The 25,635-nt window shown below is 49.0% G+C and overlaps 5 protein-coding genes across 5 annotated transcripts; 3 read left to right on the top strand and 2 right to left on the bottom strand.

Moving 5' to 3' along the window:
• Window positions 1-686: 686 nt before the first annotated feature.
• Window positions 687-1,738, top strand: FPSE_11730 (uncharacterized protein; the record flags this gene model as incomplete). The annotated part of the gene is made up of 7 exons (XM_009264847.1): window positions 687-689; window positions 754-900; window positions 989-991; window positions 1,182-1,221; window positions 1,265-1,289; window positions 1,613-1,641; window positions 1,695-1,738. 7 exons carry the CDS (start codon window positions 687-689, stop codon window positions 1,736-1,738), a joined length of 291 nt encoding a protein of 96 aa, XP_009263122.1.
• Window positions 1,739-2,613: 875 nt separating this feature from the next.
• FPSE_11729 (uncharacterized protein) lies at window positions 2,614-7,172 on the bottom strand (the record flags this gene model as incomplete). Its single annotated transcript, XM_009264846.1, has 3 exons — window positions 2,614-2,830; window positions 2,891-6,489; window positions 6,798-7,172. 3 exons carry the CDS (start codon window positions 7,170-7,172, stop codon window positions 2,614-2,616), a joined length of 4,191 nt encoding a protein of 1,396 aa, XP_009263121.1.
• A 3,520-nt stretch (window positions 7,173-10,692) lies between these two features.
• Window positions 10,693-15,258, top strand: FPSE_11728 (uncharacterized protein; the record flags this gene model as incomplete). Its single annotated transcript, XM_009264845.1, has 4 exons — window positions 10,693-10,974; window positions 11,049-11,424; window positions 11,470-11,737; window positions 11,787-15,258. 4 exons carry the CDS (start codon window positions 10,693-10,695, stop codon window positions 15,256-15,258), a joined length of 4,398 nt encoding a protein of 1,465 aa, XP_009263120.1.
• Window positions 15,259-16,101: 843 nt separating this feature from the next.
• On the bottom strand, window positions 16,102-19,671 carry FPSE_11727 (uncharacterized protein; the record flags this gene model as incomplete). The annotated part of the gene is made up of 5 exons (XM_009264844.1): window positions 16,102-16,474; window positions 16,536-17,271; window positions 17,325-17,397; window positions 17,460-18,350; window positions 18,400-19,671. The coding sequence occupies 5 exons, from the start codon at window positions 19,669-19,671 to the stop codon at window positions 16,102-16,104; spliced, it is 3,345 nt and encodes a 1,114-aa protein (XP_009263119.1).
• Window positions 19,672-21,586: 1,915 nt separating this feature from the next.
• Window positions 21,587-25,460, top strand: FPSE_11726 (uncharacterized protein; the record flags this gene model as incomplete). Its single annotated transcript, XM_009264843.1, has 6 exons — window positions 21,587-22,224; window positions 22,272-22,994; window positions 23,047-23,306; window positions 23,376-24,815; window positions 24,868-25,188; window positions 25,240-25,460. The coding sequence occupies 6 exons, from the start codon at window positions 21,587-21,589 to the stop codon at window positions 25,458-25,460; spliced, it is 3,603 nt and encodes a 1,200-aa protein (XP_009263118.1).
• Between the last annotated feature and the right edge of the window lie 175 nt (window positions 25,461-25,635).

The following is a 25,635-nucleotide window of genomic DNA, read 5'->3' as shown; positions in this document are numbered from 1 at the left end:
AATGCATATTCGATACTGACAGTATCCATTTTCTAGCCCCCGAACAAAACGACAGCGCAGTATTCTCTTAATCTTCCTCCTTCTATCTTAGGTCGGCTGTGGGGCATCCTCGTCTACCTACTAAGGCAGACATGGCAGGGTCTTCCATCACATGGGATGGAATGGGGGTCCATGGATCTGCACTTCATACCTTTGTCGGGACCATGTAAGGTGAAATATCTCGTCAGTGTTCAGTAGCATTCTACGATGTAGTTATCTTGCCAGCAAGATCGAATAGAATGTGCGGCATCCTCGCACCTGGCACACGGGTTTGCTATGCCTAATCAGGCAGGATCTGCAACTGAGTATGCCGTCCTTGTGAATTTGGGCCTACTGAACAACACCAAAGCTACACCTCGCGACATATAAAACGACCCTCATTCGCAGCCTTACAGGGCCAGCAAGTAGTTAATGTATATTTCTCGGCCCTTTTCTGAACACGTAACCCACTTTGATGTCTAAATGCTAGTTATCTGAGTTCAGCCTGGTCTTGCTTGCTCACCGAGCATAGCATACCATACCTGGCACATGTCGCATAATAGACAACAACTTCAGCCGTAGCTCCATCTGCATCCGACTTCTGCTTAGTCGGCCGCCCGCCCGCTTCACCCGCCCGCTTCACCACAAGACCCTCAGAAGGATCCTTAATGGTTAGTTATGCAACAGGAAGCCCTTGCTCGTATCTCTAGTTTCTACTTGTGCGGTAATCCTTAGCTCAAACATGGCTCGGCCGACATTCTGAGTTCTCTCGGGTTTTGCATCCCCACCGTACCCCTCGGGTCTACATGGGAAATAACAACTGCAAACTCTGATCACTACATGGTTGCATGCGAAAGAAACTGGAGGGTACCCGGCGATAAGGTAAGACTGCCGAATGGTTGGTTGTTGACACTCGCCTCAACCTCGACGAGCGTGAGTTGAGTGCATAGTGCATACCTACCTACTAAAGGATGTAAGTACTGAGTAGGTAGGTAAGACCTTGGGTAACTTTGTTCCAAGCTTGTCTGTGTGAAGACACGCAAATGATATGCCATGTACGTAAGTAAGTAATCGGAGACCATGGATAGCCTGGAGTTATGCTTCTGTGAGGTCCCCGTACGTATCATCGTTAACACATCAACATTCTGTGTAACCAATAATAGCCAAACCTAGCTTCGCGCATTCCCCCGCTGAACCCGCCTCGTAAGTAGTATCCTAAGACCCTTGGTGCATGGTATGTATGCAGCAAGCTCTCAGGCCCACCAAACCAGGTAAGGATAGCGGTGATTTTGTTCCGCAGTTCGGCTTTACCTTTCCCACGACATGTGGGCTCACAAGGCTTGAGAGAACCATCAAACTGGCGCATCGTGGTGTGGCTTGGTTTTGGTGACGGTGTACCGTGAATGTACAAAGCATGTTGAAAGTTGTAGAACGTGGGGAACGATGAGGATCTCACGCACCCGCTTAGTGGAAAATCGCACATACCTACCATTGAACCAAGCCACTCTCTCAGCTACCTAATCAGGTCGGCAGGTAGTCACATCCCACATCCAACATCAATCTGCATCGGGTACTATAGCCATTCGTTAAACAGCATTAAGAAAATGATAGGAGGTCTTTGCCGTGAGTCCGACCTACCTATGAATAAGCGCATAACTACCTCTAATGTAAGTAAGACAGGCAGATCATTGCTGAGTTTGAACTCAATCCGACTCCCTAGTTCTTCGTGCCTTTCAACCTCACTTACCTCCCCATTCCGGAGTTCCGTCTAGGTCTACCAACCGTCGCTGCAGCATCCACAAGAAGGCTTTCAGTCTGTTCGCCCTATCAACTTCTCGAGATAGCAATGTCGTGGGTGCCTGTAATATAAGCTCATAGGTCAAATGCACGCCTAAAAGTTCAAAGACCATCACGCAAGCGTTGCAGCCACACGAACCAAACCAATGCCACCACCGCCATGAATGGGGTTATTGGGCCAAGAAAAGATGACCACGTTTCCGTTCACGCCTTGGCCCTTTGAAGATGTTGAAATTTGCATCCCTCAAGTTCCGCAATAGTGGCCGTATTGGTGAAAGGTTAGTGTTCGCGTCATTGTATGTAGCGTGTTACTCCAACGAGGACGAAACAAGCATTAGATATATGTGGAAGAATGATTGGCAAAGGATAGTTTATTTGAATACAAACACACACAACTTGGCACTGATTGATCTCGAGCAAGACAGCCTTGCCACAAGACGTTTGCTCACATTTCCACGAATGCCCGAATTAGCAATTTGTATTAATGTATTATACTTTCCTTCAATGCCACATTCCTTCGTCTAACGAAATTAACTTCAAGAGTCGCATAAAATGTTGCCCTTGGAAAAACATGTCTGTCGAAGAACAATCTCACTCGCAACTTTGCATCGCCTCGCTTGTCTTGCCCCTGAACGCCGGTAGGTATCAAAAGAAACCCTGATGATGCAACGTGCAACCTATACAGAGAACATTCATTGCCCTTCCCTCGTCCTGAAACTGGTATCGGTTCTCATCCCATCTCAACTTCTTGGACGCATGGCTTACTGACTATACGTGAAACCTGCTACCCCAAGGATGCTAACTTGAGGACATAGATTCGGATTTCTCGCATGTGAAAAGATTGATGTGGTGGTCACCTCGAGCAGCACATCCTAGGATTGGCCGATGAGGGTGGAATGCGGTTGCTGAGATAGCCGAGCTGCGATTCTGTTGCAAGAAGCTCGAGTAAGGCTCAACGCTCGAGAGCTCATGACCATCAAGGTTGAATACCTTGACGGTGTGAGCCGATGTGCCCCTAATAAGAAATTAGCCCATTTTGTTTCCAGTTGGAGATCCTGCCAAGGTTGATACTTACACTGCAAAGACCGGTAGGTGTTCATGTGTGCTGGCAGTCCGAAGCGTGTCTCGTGTTGTTTGGAACGAATGCAGGGGCTTGTCCATACGGATATCCCAGATTTTGACCTTACCGTTCCTGCTTGCGCTCACAAGCTCCCGCTGACCACCGCGCTGCATATGAACGCTCTTGACCCATTGCCGATCCGATTCATCCTTCCACTTGCGCACCATTGACTCTTGAGGTCTGTTCCTTGTATCGAAGACGCGAACAGCACCGTCTCCAAAGCCGGCAACAAACATATTGCCAGTCATTTGATCAGAAGTTAGGGAAGTGACGCAGGATCCCGAGCGCGCTGGAATATCCATGACACAGGTCTCATAAGCCGCATACCATACACGAATAACTCGAACGTCGCCAGCAACGAGGACCCGGCCTGTGACCTGCTGCCAATCGAACACCATTCCTGAGTTGACGTTACTGGGTACCATGTGTGTCAAGGCGCGCCAAGAAGAAGCAAGCTCGATGGCTCTGTCCGATTCGTAGTTGCGATATACTCTGATCACACCATCGGAAGACCCTGTAAGCAACATCGCTTGGTCATCCTCATTGATAAATTTCATATCGCTGATCTTGGAACCTTCTGGATTTCCGTTGCTGAAACGACTTAATCGACCTTGCTTCTTCCAATCCCACACGTAAACCGTGTTGCCCTCATCTGCAACAGCAAGATGGTCCTCAAATTGATGGAAAGTCATCTTTGCAGGCTGAGCCCCATTATTGACAATTCCAAGCTGATTGTTCCACTTGTGGCTTCCCGCTTGTTGCTTTAATGGCTGAGTTTCTCGGAAAATGGTTTCATTTCGAGCTCTTCGCCAAAGCCGTTCATTGTACTCGGTGCTTCCCGGCTCGTCTGCTTCGCTTGGTTTCATCTGTGGTTCACGGAAGTACTCAATGGACCATTCCAGGAATCTGCTCTTGAGTGGGAGCGTGGGGGGCTTTGTCAAATCTCGCTCTTTGAATGCACCTGAATACGGCTCATGCGCAACATTGTACAACGCCTGCGCTGAGGTGCGGTCGTTCTGTTCAGGAGGCACGGGCACTTGATTCGGAACGAGTTTCATTGATGGTGATCGAGGCAGGGTCGGTGTTGTTGGTCTCGATTTGTCTTCATTGATGACTAACGAGGGAAAGAGCAAACTGGCGGTTCGGCGCAAGAGTCCCGGTGAAGGTAATGGCTGCGAGTTTGAAGAACCAACAGTACTGTTCCGCTGGCTTGTGTTGGGCATGTGCCTATTTGCCAGTCTTGTCGCACGCTTTTGAATCTCGGCCATGACAAGTTGCGTCTGAGCTCCGACCTTTGAGCTGAGAAGCGCGTGGTGAACATAGTCTACCACAATAGTAGCTTCTCGTTGTACCTCAGGGTGAGGATCCACACTGAGTACTAGAGCCAACTTCCATAAGGCCATGTATACGGTGTTATGAGAAAGTCCATGGGCCATTGGTTTGATGGTGCCGTCCTTGTTGCGATTTTCTGGTCTTGCGTAATGCAAGCCCATTTTGTGTTCCTGGCCGTCATCTTGGGGAGGGAAGATGAGATACTCCTTCTCCTCAACTAGCTGTTCGTAAGCTGCAACTAAGAACTTACTTTCAAAGCGAACAGCGAAATGTGACAGGAAAACGACAAACTCCTTGCGAACCATCGGGCTTCCGTCATTCCCCATATCAAGTATGGTCCATGCAATTGACTCCTCAATTCGAGCCACTTCCTCTGTTAGATCGGGGATGCCAAGGAATGTGGTCATGGCATGGACCATGGCGGCTCGCACCTCACAACAAGGGTCTCTCACGAGATAAGCTAGCTTGACGTACGCGTTCTCCCTGATACCTCGCCATTTTGCCTCTGGGAGGTCTTGCCATAACTGGCTTATGCAAAGACAAGCCCATTGTCGGAGGAGAGGGTTCTCTTCATTTTGAAGATGGGTCAAGCAGTAAGTCATGATGTCTGTCTGATTACAAACCATCTGACCATTCTTGTAGTCTTTGCAAAGCATTGCCAGAATGAACGCGCACATAGCTTTGTGCTCATCGCTATCAACAACAGGCAACCCCTCAGAAGGCTTGAGGATTTGTGCAAAGTAACTGTAACCGCTGTCTTTAATGAGATCCTGCTGACAAGAAAGGTCCACAGCAATGAGACGTGCCCAAATAAAAACCATGACGGGCTTCAGCTCAGCTGCAGCAGACTGCAAAAGTTTGAGAACGTATGGGAAGATACCTATACTCAGAGCGAGCTGGACAGACCATGGACCCAAGTCAAGGAAACGCCCAAGTAAGATAAGAGCCCGAACACGATGCTGTTGGCTGAGCAGAACCTGTAGCACGACAGGCAACTGATCGGGCGACTTTTGAGCCATTGCATCGCCTCTTGTAAGATAGACATCGAAAGCGGTAAGTTGTTCCGTGAAGAAGCTCGAGTTTTGATACTCGTAGTCATAGCCTTCGCTCTCCTTCTTCTCCAGCGCAGGGAGCTGAGATAGCGCCATATCTACAGCCAGGTCCCAGGTCTCCCACAATGGATGTTGATGAGTATCTGGCAGCTTGGGATAAGACTGAGGGTGGCAGCCATAGACAGTCATAACACGCTGGGCCAGCAGGAAATTGCGGAAGAGAGCTGCCACCATGAGATCCTGTCGGAAGAACTTGCGAAATAGATCACGCGGCAACGTTGTCCACGCGATGCTATCTGTGATGGCAGTGAAGATCCAATTAAGCTCACCAAGTGGAGTTCGCCGTTCTTGAAGTCGGCCAGGCAGCTTTTTCGCTCGCTCTGGACTGACCTTTGTTTTGAGAGGGTTTTGTAGAACAAAAAACCAAAGAGCCATCTCAATAGGAGTAGTGAGACAAGCAGTAAAGAGATCGGCAGGCAGCAGAGGGTTTGTTGGGAGATTCTCCTTCACAGCACATGCAGCCAGGTGAATATAGGGCCGGAAATTCGTCTTTGTGTAGTTGGGGTCCCGCTCTGCAGCTTCATCCTCTTCCTCTTCGTGCTTCTCGACAAATCTGTGATAATTGTTCAGGATATTGCCAGCTTCAGAACAATCCCAAACAAAGATAGTAGGAGCTTGCAGCCAATGTTGTAGGTCGTACAAAGATACTGGGATATACTGGGTATAATTCTTATTAAAAACCCATATTTCGCCTGATGCGGTGGGTTTGGGAACACCATGTCCGTTGTAATGAAGAAGAACACGTTCCTCTTTGGCATTTCTACGTAGTGAGATGCAGAATTTTTTCGTCTCTTCGACAGAAGGATCCAGGTACTGTTTATATCGCGCTCTTATCGCGAGGGTTTCATATTGTGCCTGTAGAGCCTTGCCAATGTTTTCGAGGGCTTTTTGAATTGGGGGAACGGTCGGATCCGTCCATGCCTCGAGTTTCGCTCCTGGGTTGGTTTTCAGTTGGTCGGGAGGTTCAACTCCTATGTTCAAGCATACTGCAAGAGCTGCAGATACTGTTTTTAACCTGTCCCTCTGTCGCCAATCTTGGAGCTCGTACTGGGGTGGTTTCGGTTTGCCTGTCGTTTCATGTCGTTTATCGGTATAGTACATGTACCAATTCTACAAGTAGCGTTAGCTTGAGGGTCGAGAACTGGCAGGCATGCCGCGAATACAGAGTGCTCTTGTCATGAGTTCTGCAGATGTTTGTGTGTGTATATATTCACAACAGAGCCTGAAGAGAACCTCCAAGCGGTCGAATGGACCAGGTGAAGAAGTCCGCAGATCAGTGAGGTGTTTTTCCCCACGTGCCACAGCATACATTGTAGCCGGGATCTTTGTCTTGCATCAATCGAGCATGATACAGAACTAGGGGTGCACCGGAACTGACCGACTAGTGCACAGGAAGAATCAATGAGAATTCAACTCACGTTAGCCAGTTGAGATATAATATCTTCGGATTGATAATGATCTTCGAAACCGTGTCTAGCACCCCAATCAGGTATGTCTTCTTCTATAGGCTCAGGCTCATCCATCGGCCGTGGCGCGTAGTCGCTCTTCGATCGGAGTAGTAACGGCTTCGCAGGCCGCGTCTGCTGGTGGTGCTCAATATCGTCTCTCGTTTCCAAGGCTATGCTTCCGTTTCGGCGGCCTGGTGCGCTCAAGGGCCGTTGGCCGTTTTCGTCGTTTCCAGTAGTATCGTTGGAGGTTGAGTGGCCGTTCGGTCTGGGTCTCGCTGCTGAAGCGACTCCATTTGACTCAGCAACGGGCGTAGAGGTACCATTGATATCGGATCGCAGCGCCATGGCGACCTAATGATTGCGGATTATCGCTATCTACAAAGCAGGTTTGTTGTGGCCAAGAAGCGCGTGTTGTCGTGACGAGCACGAGTTGGCGGGAGTCTAGGTCTAGCGTTGGCGGAGGAGCTGGCAGTAAGGCGGGCGCGGGTAGCTGGATAAAGAGATGTGGAGGAAGTGACGTTTATTTTAGCGACAGCTGTCATGCTCTGCTGTGTAGCTTAAGCCGGCATTGCGGATCAGTGCTCAATTTGTTGAGACCGTGACTTAAGTCTCCTGTTGAATCGCTCGATAAATACAGCCGTGAGTCTCTGAACGGTAGAAGGTCGTTTTTTTCAAGGTGGACAAGAGGAGGAAAATATGAGGCTTAGAGTTTCGGTCTACAGTTGGTAGTCCATGTGGCTGACCAGGATAGCGCCAAAAAGTTAGGAATTCCTAACAATGACCAGCCAGCTACTGCTAGACTAGTTGTGCATGTGCTGCTTACATGCTGAATCAGAATCCGCATCCTGTCCGTCGAGTGCGACACTCATAGCAACTGGGCAGAGTCAATTCCCATCTGATTGTAACGATTTGATACTGCATAGGTATTAAACCCAAGTCTCGTAACTACTAAGGTATTGACCAACTTCCATATTGGGTGCCGACCTCTGCATTGTTCGATTCTCCCTGTTCAAACTTCAGGCAGATGGAAAACCCCGAGCTATTTGGGTCAACCAACGTCGAATGGGCTCTGAGGTGCAAGCAACAGAGCGTTAAACTGCCAATAAAAAGTACAGGTTAATCCTGGTTGGTCCGGATGTTCGACAAAGGCCATTAGAAGTGCAACGCATGACCCTACACGTGGCTACCTGGGGAGGTTTTGTTTGAATGAGCTCTTCAACCATTGTCCCTAGAAAGGTAAATACTATCCAAGGATGATATATGCCTAATAATAGCAGGTACCTACTAATGTATGTAAACTTACCACCTAATAGATGCCACCTGCACATTTCTTTTCGCCGCATTATCATCATCGCCATTTCCTACTGATTTAATTCTTTGTGATTCCACAGCGATATGTCTCTGCTGGCCTAAGTTTTCGATGCAAGAATGAACCAACAGCCGACTCTATCGGTTCAAGTGAGAGATGACACAGCTATTATGCACTCACCTGATTACTCCAAAGTTGGATCATAGCATCAGTACCACACCGATTCCGTCGCCCTCTTCTTCATCGTCACAACTCGCTACAGTACTGATGATAGATAGCGCTTCGCCCCTTTCTTTTATCACCTTGCTAACCAAAAGCAATAGGGTGGGGCAGAAAAACAGTAGTAATCACCGGGAAGCTTGGCATGGGTAGACCGTTGAGTTTGACCACGTTAGCGTCCGGGAAACATGAAACGACACAAATATGGATGCTGGTTCGATCTTTGCCATTTCTTATACATAGTAGGTGCCTACTTACTTACCTACTAACCACTGAAGTACTGTACTAATCAATAATTTGTTCTTGAGTCCATATCGGCGTAAACTAGCTAATTGTATAGCACTTTATTACACATGTAGTTTCTTATCCTTCGACAATGCCCACTCGTGCTAGTAGTTTATTAGCAAGATGATTGACTACCGAGCACCTATTAGGTACCTACCTAGGTATGATATAGATGATAGTGACCCAGTGGCCTTTAATGATCGGAGTAACGCTCGGTGTTGAACCACCCATGACAATATAATCAAGGCGGTGTAACTCAGCTTACAACTATCTGGTATTGCTTATTACATGCAGCTAATTCCACGCTCCTACGAAGTTCGAAGAGAGTGCATATGGTATGAACAATACAGAATCATTTGTTAGGGTCATGGCGTTTTCCATTACTCTCGGATGTAGCTCAAATGTTTGTGTATAGTAAGCTTTAAAGCTTTGTAGCCACAGTGTGATTTCAAATCCTTGATTATCTCTTTCTTTGGGCATTAATTGGCGATAGAACGAGTTACAGTTCCATCGCTCTTCTGCGGATTTAGAACTATAACCAATTCGTACAGTGGCTTCCTGTCAGGTACAGAACACATGCACAAAAGGGGCACACCGGCCGGTGGGTGGGCAATTGGATGGACCTTGCCATTCTCTTGTCCCCGGCCACAGGGGTATCGGTATATCTCCACTCCTCGAGGTCGGCATGGAAGATCTACCTATACGTAGAAATAGTACTCTATAGAACAAAGAGACCCTTGGCAGAAACGAATGCACATAGCCGGAATGTGACATCAAATCGCGTAAAGGTATACCAAGCAATTTAACAAAATGCGTCCTGATTGAGACGACGATTGATGACTGCCGTGCTTCTTCATTTGTGATATGTATTGCATCATAACAAATGTTGGCAAAAATTAGTTCCGCACCTAGAGATCCAAACAATTTATCCACATCTGTACAAATATATGAATGCTGAACATCAAGTAAACTTGTTTCAATACCCGGTATCAATTACACACGCGGTACTGTCATACATAGTCCATTCTTTAAAAAGATCAAGGAAAATATAAACATTTGCTTCCCTCGACTTTTAGACACAAATCCATGTAAATTGTTAGTTAGCCTGTTGCATTGGCACTCTAAGTTGGCCAGAATGGAACCCCTAATATGGTCCAGGATGATGGGCCGGGTGAGGGCCGCCCAGGGGCATCAAATTTTGAGGTCTGATTGGTTGTGAGCTCCAGGGATCAGAAGAGAAACGTTCCTGGTCTGTCTGAATGCCCTTACAGTAACTCTGTAAAAGACAATAAGTTAGTACTACTTGGTACCTACTAAAGTGTTAAAAGGCCACTGAGGCTGCTGTACCTAAGAAGCAACCTAGCAATGTATCCTCCAATCTATATCCACATCCACATCAGAAGAGGCAAGGACTAAGCCCCATCTATCATTGCGCTGCCCGTTTCCGTTCCGTTGCAGCTGTCGCAGGCTTTGGCCGCTTATTTCGTACCTGACCATCACCACCTGCTTTTCCATCTCACATCTTTTCCTGCGCCAACCCAACGGGGGCTTTCTATCCGCCGCATCGTCACTCATTCATCCTCCTTTCAAGCCACCTGATGTTTACGACCATTTGAAACAACCAGCAACTGCGTGGACGCAGAACGATACAAAAGAAACTCTTGTTGCTTAACAGCGTGCGACAGCGCATCGTCCACCCCGAGGCCAACCCCCTCCCCTACCTTGGACTCCCCGTAATTCGGGAGGTTGACCACGTCTCTAAATCTCTGGAGCACGATTCGCGTTCTGCCAGCACGTTCGCCAATGCTGGCCCAGCCATTTCGAAATTCGAACATCGATATTCGTACCTGTTTCTACGTTTGTGGCTGGATCTCCTACGCAGTCGGAACATCCGCTTTGTCTCCTGGTGATCCTTAACACGCGACCGCTATACCACGATAACGTCCGATTTCCCGCGACTTTTTCTCCCATCGCATCCTGCCTAGTTGCAAGACGACGAATACTGCTCCCGAATCAACTTCTCGCCGCACCGCGGCCCCTTCACGCTACATAATGGCTTTTCTGTTCAAATCGAAGAAGCATCCAGACAAGTCACAATCTGGTAGCCGCGACGCAGGCTCCGGTTCACAAGGGTCGATTCAAAGCATCACCGCTCGCGCCGCCGAAAAGGGCTCTTTGCAGCACCGTGCAACTCCTACCGGAAGCGTGAACTCGATAGAAAATGAAGCCACGAGTGGAAGTCCTGACCAGGGACCTGGGCCTGCACTAAGCCATGGTCATGGGCGCCGTGGTGGAAGTGCTGATCAGTCAACTCAACAACCCAGCGACCCATCTGTACGTTTCATATTCACTTTCATCTGCAGTGTTGATTGTCTTCACTTTCTAACAATTGCTAACACACTATATAGTTAAGAAATGGGCCTCCTTTGAATGGGCCTAATGCATCGCTATACCCCTGGTCACAACGCCGATTAACATATACTTCCACCCACCCTCCACCGTTCCCACGATATGGGGCCGCTGTTAATTCTGTGTCATCGAAAGAGGGTGATGTGTACTTGATGGGCGGATTAATCAACGGCTCTACTGTCAAAGGTGATCTATGGATGATTGAGGCAGGAGGTAATATGGCCTGCTATCCCTTGGCGACAACTGCAGAAGGTCCCGGCCCAAGAGTTGGCCACTCAAGTTTGCTAGTTGGTAATGCTTTCATTGTGTATGGTGGAGATACCAAGATCGACGAGTCCGATGTCCTTGACGAGACGCTATACCTTCTGAATACTTGTGAGTTTCACTGCGCATAACATTTCTATTCGCTAACCAGATCAGCAACGAGACAATGGTCTCGCGCCCTGCCGTCCGGACCACGACCTTCAGGTCGTTATGGTCATTCTCTCAATATACTCGGATCTAAAATCTACGTTTTTGGAGGCCAGGTTGAGGGGCTATTCATGAACGATCTTTCGGCATTTGATCTCAACCAACTCCAGATGCCAAACAACCGTTGGGAAATTCTGGTCCATGGGGAGACAAGCCCCAAGATGCCGGCAGCTCGTACCAATCATACAATGATAACCTTCAACGACAAGATGTATCTGTAAGTATTGACAACAGGTATTGCTGAACAGTCACTGACAGAATTCTAGCTTCGGTGGTACAAATGGTTTCCAGTGGTTCAATGACGTTTGGTGCTACGATCCGGCGGTTAACAAATGGTCTCAATTCGATTGCATTGGCTATATCCCAGCCCCGCGAGAAGGCCATGCCGCCGCTCTTGTAGACGATGTCATGTACGTCTTTGGAGGAAGGACCGAGGAAGGAACAGATCTTGGCGACCTTGCAGCTTTCAGGATTTCATCGAGGCGATGGTACACGTTTCAAAACATGGGGCCTTCTCCTTCCCCCCGTTCGGGCCACAGCATGACGACCGTTGGTAAATCGATTGTGGTTCTTGGTGGCGAGCCAAGCTCAGCAACTGCATCCGTTAGCGATCTGGGACTCCTCTATGTTCTGGACACCTCAAAGATTCGATACCCGAATGATGCGCCGCAGACTTCGCAGCCTCCGCGAGTGCAAGGCTCACGTAGACCGAGTGCGAGTGAGGGCAATCGCCCGTACCCTGCACGAGACGGATCAAACGGCCCATCGGACTCGAGAAAAATGATCGTGGGAGGGCCATCTGCTCCACCCAATGGTCATCGATCGCCACCCAACAGCGTAGAGGTTGAAGGTTCTCAGCCCGCTATCGCAAACGCAAAGCTTCCGAGAGCCTCGGCGATGCCTCCATCAGGTCCTCCCCCCCAAGGCCCGATGCCTGCCAGGCCTACCGTGGACGTTTCTGCCGTGGCACGGGTACGGGGGCAATCGGCAGAACGCGGTGGCGCCTCCGGTTCGCCAAGAACAATGCACTCTGGCTCACCGATCACACGAGAAGTAATCAGTGAGGTCGATAGCCCTGCATCAAACGGTCAACGAACACCTATCCAGCAACCACCACGTGTTGCTTCACGTCAGGATCAAGTGAGTGGAGATGCTTCCAAGATCAAACAAGCTCCACAAGGCCGACCTCAAGGCCCGGCCGATGGCACGCCAGAAGCCTCGATCAAGCCAACAATCGCGCCTCGGCCAGCTTCGCCACCAGTCCCTGCAAGGCAACCCAGCAACAACATTAACAGACGGTCATCGGGAAGGAACTCACAAACAGTCGTTCTTCTGAAAGAGCTGGACTCTGCCCGGAACAGAAACGCGTGGTATGCTTCCGAGTTGGAGCTGGCACGGAAAGCTGGTTACGTCCCCAATACCTCGTATAGTCCTTTGCTTGACAACAAGGCCACTGAGACTTTTGACGATGAGGATCGGCCACTCATAGAGGCTTTGTTAGCGATGAGATCCGAGCTTGCCAATGTCCAGACCGCAGTTGACAAGCAAGCCGTTGTCGCTGCCAAGCAGATTGCCGAGGCAGAGAAGCAACGTGATGCTGCCATCCAAGAAGCCATCTATTCGAAAGCCAAACTCGCGGCGCACCTGGGTGGGAGCTCCGCAAGTACACCGCAGCTCGATGGCCCCAAGGACGACTCTGAACTCAGGTCTGGTGAGCTGAGTAGGAAGCTCGCTTCTGCGTTACATGTTCAAAAGGACCTCCAATCGCGACTCGATTCCGCTAGGAGCGAACTCGACTCGGAGAGGAAGGCTCGTTTGTTGGCAGACGACACCTCGAATGCGGCTCAGAAACGCATGGCAGAACTCGAAAGCTACAAGCAGCAAACGTCGACAGAGGTTGAGCGACTCAAGGCCGAACTGCATCTTGCCCAACATGAAGCGAGAGAACATTCGGTAGCTCGCGCCGAGGTTGCTGCCACTGTCGAACTACTCCACATCGAGAAGAACGACATGGAGCAGAAATACCATGAAGCTATTGGGAACTCCAAAGACCATAGCGAAACCTTTGACTCTCTTCGAGCTGCTATTGTAGCTTCTGAGGATTCTACAGCTCTTCTGGAGAACAAGCTTGCAGAAGAAAGAAGCCAGCGCGAAAAGATTGAGACGCAGCTCAACAAGCTCAGGTTTGAGCACGAAGCTCGCACTGCCGAGCTTGTAGCTACCACACAACGTCTTCGTGACGCCGAACAACTTTCGGAGAAGCACGCAACTGAAGCTCGCACAACTCGACAAGCGGTTCTCGCAGGCCTTGATAAGATCTCAGCTCGAGATGTTTCTGGCCCGAGCAAAGCGGATGGCGAACGTATTGCGGCTCTGCAGACTCAGCTCGCCACCTCAAACGAACTGGTCAAGAAATACCAGCAGGAAGTTGAGGCGGCAGCTGACAAACTACGTGGCGCAGAAGAGCGTATTGCGGGTCTCGAACAATACCAAGAACAGTCAAGTCGCGAAGGTGTCACAATCAGAAGGCAATTGCAGTCTGCTTTGCGTGATACACAAAGCCTGCAGGCAGCGAACACCGATCTCAAGAACCAACTAGCTGCTCAGCAACTTGAGACCAATGCCATGACCGTGCAGCACAATGCGCTCAAAGACATTTTGAGCGAACGAGGCATAAGCCCCACCGCTTCTATTCGCACTCGTGGTATCACAAACCCGCGGATCAACTCACCGGCCATCTCTCCTGATTTGAATCGCGTTCGCGACCTTGAATCCCAGCTTGCTAGTTCATCCGCTGCCCATGAAGAAACCAAGCAAGTATTTGCCATCCAGGTCCAAGAGTCTGAAGCGGCCTGGCGCGAGAAATTATCGCAACTTGAGAGTGACTATCAGTCCGCAGTGCATTATGTTAAGGGCACCGAGAAGATGCTCAAGCAACTCAAAGACCAATTGTCTCGGTATAAAACCGAAAATGCCCGCTTGAAGACGGAGATAGAAGATCTTGAGGACAGCGCTCAAGCTGGAGCATCCTCGACATCCGCTAACTGGGAGAGTGAGAAAGCGGAACTCCAGGCACGAATCCGAAGTCTCGAGACAGAGCTCGAAAACACTGCAGCCCAGATGGAGAAACGACTTGCCGGCCTTCAAACAGAATTACAAGCGACCAGCCAGCACCACGAAGCGGCTACACAAAAGTTGAATAGCCACCAGAAGGATCTGGAGCAGCTGCAATCTGAGAACGCGCTCCTTGAGCAGCGCGCAAACGATGCTGAGCAAAAAGTGGCACTTCTGCTGGACCAGGTTGAGCATTCCGTCGATAACTACCGTCGTCGTAGCCGGCAAGTGCCCAGCGTAAACTCCGAGGTGGCTGTCGGTGCCAATGGTATGGGCTTAGGGCATTCAAGACAAGAGAGCTCCGAAGGCGAGAGCGTCTACGGAAGCGCAAATGGGAATGGGAACGGGAATGGGAACGGAAACGGCAACGGGGGTCTGGAGGCTAGAAACAGCGCGGCCCTGGATAGCCTTGCCAACGAGCTTGAAACCCTTCGGAGCCAGTGGGAGGCAACCAACAAGAACTATCGATTGAGCACCAACTTTGACTTTGACGCATCATCAGGCGTCAAGAAGGAGGGCGATGCCGCTGCTGGCGTCGGCCTCAGCGAGAGTCTGGCAGATTGGCGTAAGAGACTTGACACGGAGGAAACCCACAATGACGGGGACAAGCCTCGACACATCTAATCGCAAGTAATTCCTGGATACCGGATACCGATACGCCATCATGACACAAATATACCCACCCTCTTCATTTTGATTCATGGTCGATGGACAATGTCTGTACATCCCGATCTTCGCAAAGGTGGAATGGAGTTTCAGTTGTCTTGAGTGACAGCTCTGTCATTTTCGCGTGCAGTCCTTTTCTTTTCTTTTCCCTTTTCGGCTTGATCGATTTTTCTGAAAACTAATTCTTTTGAAGAAGGGTTATATCTTTTAATTCCCTTCTGCTCGCTCTTCGCTTTGGAGGGATGGGCCATTATACTTGTTCTAGTTGTTCTTTTTGCCTGGTTTCTAAAAAGGTTGTGTAAAATAAGAAACCTTTCTATTCCTCAACTGTATCGCCACGGAGGGGTCTTGGAAGACATGGGGGTTACAGGCTTTGTGACTACGACGTATAGGTAGTCTTGACTTGAGAGCGAGCCAATTCTCTCTAGAAGAGTATGGTCATGCATGGGAGAAAGATGAATGAATAAATGATGTACTGTCTGGTTTGAAATTGAGGCGCTGCCAGTTTCTAGTGTGATTATATTCACATGTATAGAGCAATTCGTTCATCGCTTGTGACAACTATGGAATGCTCCCAGTCCAAAATGTATGTCTCACCAAAATCCCGAGACTGCTTCATTGGCGTGCATCAAGTGATTCGATCGTGTGGATGTATTAATCAATATTGACAAGAAGTTTCGTCGCATAATATCATGGTATCAATTCCATTTCGCCGGGTCCCCCTATCACGTCCGGCAAGTTGACCTCTCTTGCTGCTAAAATTACACATAAGAATACTCCAAGAAAATCTGTGGCTCTAAACTACGCGGAGGCAGTCATGAGTCCCTTTTGGACCCTTAAGCATCGCTTGAAGTTAAGTTTCTGACCTTCTCGGGGCATGTGCTCACCACTCGCAATACAAAGCACACGCATCTTTGGGTCGTACCTGAGGCCAGTCAAGAGCTTTGGGGTGATGAGGAAGTATTGGCTTGAATGCTCACGGCATGCGATCTCAACCATTCGCTCGTGCACCATTCGTTCATTGCGAGGGTCCATGCCCTGATTGATCTCATCCACAACACGAAATGGTGACTGTGCCAGAGATTGAAGGGCCATGAGGAAGAAGATGGTGGAAACAGCTCGCTCGCCACCAGACTGGCGATGCGCAGTCAATTGCTGTAGGGTCTCGTTTTCACTGGGATTGTTAGCTAAAGCGACCACAAGTGATAATGGGAAAGAGCAGAAGAAATACATACCGGAAACGAACCATGATGTCTAAAGCCCAGGCGTCAAAGTCGTCTGGTTTGTGGACACGGACCTCGCCAGCACAACTGATCTGTTCAAAGTTATATGCAAAGGCGTTGTTAACCTGGGCTACCAGTTCGTCGAGCCGAGGTTCCCATTTTGATCTCAATTCTTCCATTTCTTGGGTAATACCATTGAGCTTGTCGGTTGACCCAGTCATTTTGCGTGTTAACCGAGCAATTTCCTCGGCACGTTTCTCAAACTCGCGTAGCACATTGGGATTCGGTGTGTGCATGCACTCTAGTTTGGCTTCCTCGGCTCCAATATCATCTTGGATAGCCTCGGGAGTCCGTCTTTCACAGAGCTCCGAGATAAGGTCACGCTTTTCTGGTTCGCTGTCAATCATTTGTTGCACTCTCTCAGAAAGACGGTTGCCTTCTTCTCGGGCTCGGCTGGCATCCTCAGTAGCTTGTTTCAACGTCTCTTTCTCGGCATCGAGGCGCTCCATGATATGAGAGTTCCGAGCCATGAGGCCAACAACGTCGGAATGGGCTTCAACCCCGCGAATTTCGGCCTCGAGAAGAGCCTGGTACGCTGTTCGAACACTCTCGATTGCCTCCTTATGGCGGAGGACCAATTGAGCTCGGCGAAGTACGGCTTCGTCCCACTCATATCGAATCTCGACCATTCGTTTGCGCGCATCTCGTAGGGATTGTTCGTGAGCCGCTTTGGAACGTTCCTCAGATTCTAAGCCCATATTAGCATACCTGGAGAACGGTGGTTTCCATCGTGACGCTTACCGATTTTTTCGGGCAGGGACTGCCACTTTTGATATTCCTTTTGCAAAGTGTTTTTCTCGGCCTTCAGTCGTACCTGAAGATGGTCAGCATTGTGTGCTCATACTGATAAACAGAGAAGAAAAGTGTGTGACTCACAATGTTGTCATGAATATTATTCTTTTGATCCTCAATGTCCTGGATTCTGCCTTGCAATTCACGGTACTGGTCTTTGAAGACATCTCTCTCGCCATTCAGTTCCAGTAGGCGCTTGTTCATTTCTCGCTTTTCTTGTCCATCAACAGGTTGTGAGGTCCAGAATCTTCCCTGGGGGATGCTCTTGGTGACAGCCGTCATAGCTTGAGGTCCGTACTCCTTGCGTCTTCTGACGATAAAGGATTGATTTCCAGCTGCCCAGGAATTGACTTTACCGCTTCTGACTAGGCGGTCGTATTGAGCATCATTGTGATCCCGTAGGGAAACACCTGACTGATGAAGCCTCTTCTCAGCACACAGCATCGCTAAAACAGGTTCTGGACCCTCGACAAAGTCGACAGCAAACCCATCAAGTCCTAATTCATTTGCTTCGTCCATACTGACTGGCCGCTGAAAAGCACTGAGTGGTTGTGCGCACGAGCGAATGACGACAGACAGACTTTGGACACGATATAACTGGTCTGATAGCTTTTTGTAATCGTTCTTTGTTTGTACTGTGAAGCATGTAAAATCATCTGCTTGCAAGAGAGACTGTACTTGATCCGAGTATCGTTCGTCTTTGATGGAGCAGCTGATCATAGGTGGGCCGAAAACTTCCTTTTCGAACTCGTTCTTGTTTTCCTGTATCCAGTCCCAGGCCGTTGCCAGATCAGGGAAATGTTTTCGCATGAAGTTAAGCTGTTGACCTTGTTGAGTTTCCAACGACTTGATGTTCTCTTCAACCTGTCGAATCTCGTTGTTGATTGATCTGCCTTTGTTTTTGATGTCCTCGCGTTGTCCGGTCACTTCACGTTGCTCTCCTTCTAACTCCCTCTGTCTGTGTTCTTCTCCTCGCTACACAAGTGTTAGTATGCTACATCTACCGTATAGTAGAAACTCTCACAATTTTTTGGTTGAAGTCCGAAGGATTGAACTCTTCAGGGCGGTTTCTTAGATCAGCCTGCAGGGACGTGATCCTCGACTTGGACTGGGAAAGCTCTTTTCTTTTGGCATCAAATCCCTTGCGCTCCGCTTCAATGCTATTCTCAAACTCCTTGAGATTCTCAGAGGCGGTGCTCGTATCCCGCGCAAGCTTCTTGGAAACATCCTCTGCGTTTTTCAAAGCAGTCTTCCTTCCCGAGATTGCTTCATCAATGCGTTGAGCGTAGAGTTGTTTTGTATTTACCGCCTCCAGCGATGGACCGGCATCGTGTTCAAGACGCCTCAAAGACCTTTCCGCCAATTTTTTCCTTTCTTTGGCGTCTTTAAACTTCGTGCGGGCTTCTGTATATTTGGCAAAGACCAAAGCTGACCTGAGGTTTTTTATTTGTTCCACAATCTCCTCACGCTCTCGCAATCTGTCTACGTCTGCTTGAAGTCCTTGCTGTCGGTTTTCCAAATTTCTCAGAGTTTCTACGTCGCCATGAGTAGATTGTTCCAGTTCTTTCTTGTCTTTGTCGAGTTCTTGGAGCTGCCTTTGCCAGGCCAGCATTTCTTCGGGGGCGGCTGCGCGTAAGGTCTCGCGCAGGAGATCCACGGGTGTACAGGCGGCAAACTCAACAACCCTATCTTGAGGAAGAAACTGGCATAAGTTGTCCACCTGGATCTTGAGCTTGTGCATCAGTGCATGGATCCGCTTGTGGCTGCTCTCATTGCCGTTCAACCACCACTTTTGGTTGTTTTGTTCTCGCCGAATTTGTACTTTGACAACCCAATTCTGGGTGTCTTTTGGTCGTTTCTGAAGTTCGATTTCTATCGTGGCAATATCTTTGCCGTGTTTAACAAATTCTTTGACAGAGCCGGCACGTCCAAGGTGCTTCGGGCTGTAACCCAACCCGAGACAGATGGCGCAAACCAAAGAACTCTTTCCAGTGCCGTTTGGACCGACAACCATGTTCAGATGTGGCCCCGGAAGGAACTCTGCCTTTTCGTAGGTAACGAAGTTTTCCACGGTGACTCGAACGATAGCGCCTGGCTGGAAGCCATTGTTCATGTCGTCTTCCCTCGATGTGCTATTTGCCTGTCGCGCATGAGGTTCTTTGTTTGCGGAACCACGATTCGAATCATCGTTCAGTCTCTGACGCTTGGGGGAACCGATTTCGTGCTGGTATTCGCTGTCGTTGTCGGGATTCTCGGTATCTGATCGCCTGCGACGACGAGACGATTCTGGTGCCATGGCGACAATAGGCAAGTAACGCCTTTCAAACAAGGCAGGTTGGGGAATCTCTATGTCGCTGCAAGTCAAACGAGATGCCAACGCACCTGAGAGGCTACCTTAAGACGTCGCAAGTGCCAAGGATTCATAGACCTTTGTTAGATGGAAATCGAACGCGCTCAAATCGCGTCCATGCACGCCTAGCAATTGTGGCCCCGGTTCAGATTTAAAGTGGTGGGGGGGAAAGTAACGTGCAAAGTTAGGTACGTGTTGGCACTTCCCCAGGTAATTAGTACTACCTAAAAATAATGGGGCCTCAGTACTGTGGCATCAAACATGTAGACATCAGCTCTTTGTCTTCTCGCACGTTCCTATTCATATCTACTAGGTACCTAAGCAGTTAACAGACACATGCTGTCACTTATAATCATACCCAATCTATCTAAACCAACTGTATGCTCCGCTATGGCAAGTAAAGAAGCATCCCTATACGCTATCTACCCGTGTCATACTATATAATGCGAAGAGCTGTCGTCCTTGTGTCAATAATCACGACACTAATTCTCCAGCTGGCCTTTAATCAATCAATATTGCTTCCCAGTGTTAAAAAAGAGGTCAACAAATTCGTTGGGAGAGCATTTTATACATGCCTCCCGTCTTGGTCGTCTCGGTCCATCTAGCTTAGTCATTCTAGACTCCGCGTAGCCCCTTTGAAAGGGAGTCAGACAACCTCACCCCTTAGAATTCCAGTTCCTACCAGGTGACTTCATCATCCCATCTCGAATTTCTTTGCAGGACCGCATGTCTAATGATTTCTGGAGGAAGTCGGAGGCCTTCTTTGTTATATTGACTGGATAAGGAAACAATCGCCGTCGATGTGGACGCAAGTATCCGCCGAGCGTGTTTCTCGACCTATCTGTCCACGGGTGACTCTACCTACTCTTGTGAGTTGGGTTGGCTTCCAGAAGTCTGGAGTAAAAAAGGGGTTTGCTACGAAGGAATTCCGGGCTCCTTTAACCCCTGCTTGGTATCTTCCACAAGGGGCGTTGGTGGTAGCACACGCTTCCCCATATTGAAAGACTTCTTCATGATGTGATATAGTTATCAACATCTTCGCATCGTCGAGCGTTGGGCATCGGTTTCCAAAGAGCTCAAGCCATAATAGAACGGCTGTTCTGATGGCGTTTCAGACAGCTTGTTCGCCAAGTACTCTCTGCCTTCTCCCTGCTTTGAGAGGACTGCGGCAGCATTCACGCAGTCTTACTATTGGGCCATAGTCTCGAACCGCATAAAGAACTGGAATGCATCACGATGCCTTGATGGAAGAGAAACCCCTCCATTTCAGCTTTGACCAGCTTTATTTTACCAAGATTCCCCACCACATCATACCTGAGCGTGTGTGGTTTGGCAGTGGCAGATTGGCAGGTGTATGCAGGTGGCAGATGCCAGCCAAATACCAACGAAATACAAGTATTGTATTCCAGCCTTTCTCCCTTAGCATCACTGGCACCACCAGCCTGGCTTAACATCTCTCCCCACTGTAAACATTGCATTCCATGTTCAGCAACTTCCCTCCCATCACCCCAACTTGACTTTGTCTCTTGTTTTGTTTCTTCTTCATCTGCGGTGGCCTAGATTCCGAATTCTTGAGCCACTTTCTTTCATTCAGCGCCTTCGTTTCTCATCATCTCTTGTCTGGCTGCTCTGCCATCTCTCTATTGGTCGCAAACATTGTACGGTTTGTTTGCTAGACAACAATACTTTACCTATACCTGTCCACCTATCTCACTCGTCTTTGTGACTTTAATAGCAGCTATCATAGTAATCGATATCTCCACGCGCAAACATAATTTTGACAACCTCATCATTTGGAAAAGGCTTACGACTGGGGGCTGCGAGTACTATGTGCTGATTCACCACAGCCACAGCGATCACAATGGCGGATATTATGATTCCGAATGTCCGCTCACCGTTATCTGAAGCTTCGAATCGAATCAACTCGAACCATCCCCCTCAGGAGGCTCATCGGTACAAACCACGCCACGACCGCCCTCCCGCGTCGACCGTCAACAACCCCCCACGCGCGAGCTATGGGCATCCGGCTGCATACTTTTCTGGCCGGCCTCCTCCTACGCAACCGCAGTCGACTGGCCCAAAACCACAAGGAAATCCTACATTGAAACCACCTACTGACATGGACGATGATCGTCGACACTCGGGGGCATCTTATGATTCTTCGGGCAGTGGTCACAGCAAGAAGAATTATAAGACGCACATCGGCCCCTGGCAGTTAGGCAAGACTCTCGGCAAAGGCTCATCTGCACGTGTACGGCTATGTCGCCACAACGTAACTCACCAGCTAGCCGCTGTCAAGATTGTCAACAGGCGAATGGCATATCTTGTACAGGATAGCAGTTTAGCTGCTCTCAGCAAATGGGATAATAACCTCCCAGAGCAGATTGATGGCGAGATACGTGTCCCTATGGCCATCGAACGAGAAGTGGCCATTCTCAAGCTCATCGAGCACCCGCACATCATGAAGATATATGATATTTGGGAGAACCGCTCAGAAGTGTAGGCACTGCCGATCCTGTCACTTCTCCAATGTGCTGACAGTATAGTTACTTGATACTCGAATATATTGATCAAGGCGATCTGTTCACCTTTATCAATATGAAGGGTCGCCTTAGTGAGGAAGTCTCCGTCTACTTTTTTCGACAAATCATCAGCGCCATCTCATACTGCCATTCCTTCAACATCTGCCACCGAGACCTCAAGCCTGAGAACATACTGATCAGTGCTAACCTCAAAATCAAAATTGCTGATTTTGGAATGGCTGCTCTCCACCAAACCGACACTCATCGGCTCAATACAGCATGTGGTAGTCCCCATTACGCAGCACCCGAACTCCTCAAGAACCGACAATATCGGGGCGACAAAGCCGACCTTTGGAGTATGGGTGTCATCCTTTTTGCCATGCTCTCTGCGACTCTTCCATTTGATGATCCGGACATACGCGTTATGATGTCTAAGACGAAGAAGGGTCAATATGAGATGCCAAATTACCTCAGCCCAGAGGCCGAGGACCTGATCAGGCGAATGCTGCAGGTCAACCCCGACCGGCGCATCACCCTCAAGGAAATATGGCGCCATCCCTTGGTCAAAAAGTATGCGTATCTTGACAATCTTGACGATCTCAACAGTCAACCTCCTGATATACGCAAAGGATTTCAATATACCCCTGTGCCCGCTCAAGACGTGGATTCTCAGCTGGTTCGTCAGCTGCGGTCTATGTGGCACACGTTCAGCGAAAACGATTTGAAGCTGAAGCTCACATGTGATGAGTAAGTCCACCATGCTTTTTTCCCTACCCATCCAATAGCTAAACTTTACTAGGCCCAACGATCAAAAAGCTTTCTATTGGTTGTTGTATCAGTACCGAGAGCAACAATTAGAAGACTTCAAGCCCGAAATTGCTCACTCGACAAGTGACTATCATCACATGAAACCAGGTACATGGAAGAAACGTGTGTCAACTTGTGAATTCACGCAGCCGGGCAGTAATGGTCATGGACGTTCCATTTCACGGTTTACTGTGATCTCGAATGCAACTGAACCAGGCAGATCCGCAAGCCACGAGCCTCTCCAAGAAGACGGTATGTTGCGATGTCGTACTTCCCAAACTTTTCAGTCAATGTCATATATTGATTGTCACTCCTATCTAGACAATGGCTCTTACACCGGGCAACCAAAAAGGCTTCGAAGCGGATCAAGTGCGCGCCGTGGACGTGGAACATCAACTCGAACCTCCACCACAGGACGCCTACTATCCTCGAGAGGCTCACTGTCGTCCATGCACAGTAGTCGACAGGGCACGCCGCATGCACGCAACGCGCGCCACAAACGAGGAGTCGACTTCACGCATGTTAGGAAGAGGTCCACTTCTACCAACGGTAATAGGAGTGGCTCTGTGCCACCTTATGTCACGGAACAAGGATCAACCTACCAACTTGAGATGGCTCGACCATTTACACCAGATGTTCCAGAACTCTCAAGTACTGTGCTGCCAAAGACGAAAGACAGGCATGAGGCTCAAGTCAACACAAACCGCGCTTCTGGACAAGCAATGCGAATAGCATTAGGATCACGATATGCATCAGAGATCTTCAAGGAAGAACTGCGCCATTTCAGCAGCAACATTGCTAAGGATTGCGACGAAGCTTTCAAGAGCTCATTGATAGAAGAAGACTCCATTGCTGGCTCACTCACAGAACCGGATAGAACCCAGTACGAGTCAACGCCCATATCCTTCACTATCGACGCTCCGGATGAATCAGCCCCAGACATTCTTGACTTGACGGCCAAATCTTTCAGTAACCGGCCTCTTCCGCCTCTCCCCACGCCTTTACAGGGCCACGATGAACGTTCGCTAGTTCCAACCCCTATCGGGTCGCGACCAACAACTGGCGACTCACACTTGGAGGAGCTGCGTGCCGATCAAGTCAAAGTTGCTCAGCCAGTCGTTCTCACGAGGCACGCAGAGCGCCGAGTCATCTCAGCCCCGGCTTACCATCAGAAATCGAAAATGAATGCGGCTCTTCCGTCTATCAACGAAACAGGAGCCATATCTAACGACAAGGCCCGTATCGTGTCAGCCCCTCCTCACACGCCGACAACGAGAGGGGTGGATAGAATCCGTGGCATTGAGTACCTTAGCCAAGTCGAAAACAGTATTCGAGTGGTAAATTCACCAGGAGATGAGAGTCCTGTCAAGATGCCTAAACCTCTCAATGTGCGAAAGAAGGTGACTGAACCTCGACATGGGAATGCCACTTCCTTTGCTCAACGTCCGGGGCCAGATTCGACGTCTCAACGCAGCGAAGATGGGGGCACGTCCGCAAATACAACACTCCTGGATCATTCTTCGCATGATAGTTCTGCGGTAGTGAAGAAGAAGAAGACGTCATGGTTCAAGCGTACTTCCAAGGTCGAATCCAACAACGGCCGAGAATCTGTCGACTGGCAAGATTGCAACTCATACTTAACCTCTAGCGACGGCAAGCGAAGCGATTCTACTATAACAGATGCCCCCTCCAAGAAGAAGACATTCAACTTTAGTTTCTGGAAGAGCAACAAACAAAGAGATTCCATCATGTCCATCGCAAGTAAGTAACTTTCCGTATCAACGACTAAAACAACTGGACCTAACTTCAACAGAAGAGCCTGATGACAAGGAAGAGCGTCCTTCCGTCGAGTTGAGTGTCGTTGGTAAGACCAACACTTCAACAAAGGTATCGCAGTCCACATGGCATGAGTCGAACTCCGGGCCAGTACGAAACATCGAAGTCAAACAGAACTGGCTCGCGCGTTTGTTCAGAGTCAAGCCAGCAACAGACCATATCTGCATGACTATTTCGAGAAGACGCGCACGACAGGAGGTTACCATTCTCCTGCGGGAGTGGCGCAAGTACGGCATTCGGGACATTCAGGTAGACAAGCAAAGGAACATCGTATTTGCACGGGTCGCAGATAAGAACTGTACGTCATCATATGCAACGAGTACCACAATGTACTAACCTGGTCTTTTAGTTTTGAACCTGAAAGAAGTGTCCTTTGCAGCCGAGGTTATCACGGTGATTGAGCATGGCAAGAAGCAGCCGCTCAGCATTATCCGATTCACACAGGAGCGGGGAGCTGCTAGCAGCTTCTATCGGGTAGTTGATACCATGAGAATGATGTTCGAGACAAGGGCTCTGGTCATTTCCGACAAGAACAAGCAGAAGATGATGATCAAGACGCTCAACTCTTGATGTGGAAATTCTGCAGTCTCTTTTCAGTTCCTTTCTTCCAGGCTATGCTAGTGAAGAACGGGTTATGCCGGGAGTCGAACATTAATATCTGGCTATCGTTATGTTGGTTGGATTGTCATATCCGTTACAGAGCCATGTACAATGTGTTTATTGTTAGGAGTTGGATGTGCGAATT

The sequence above is a fragment of the Fusarium pseudograminearum genome, chromosome 2, assembly GCF_000303195.2.
Source record: "Fusarium pseudograminearum CS3096 chromosome 2, whole genome shotgun sequence".
Taxonomy (NCBI): Eukaryota; Fungi; Ascomycota; class Sordariomycetes; order Hypocreales; family Nectriaceae; genus Fusarium; species Fusarium pseudograminearum.
Note: the sequence above shows the minus strand (reverse complement) of the source record. Positions and strands in the feature narration are given on the sequence as shown.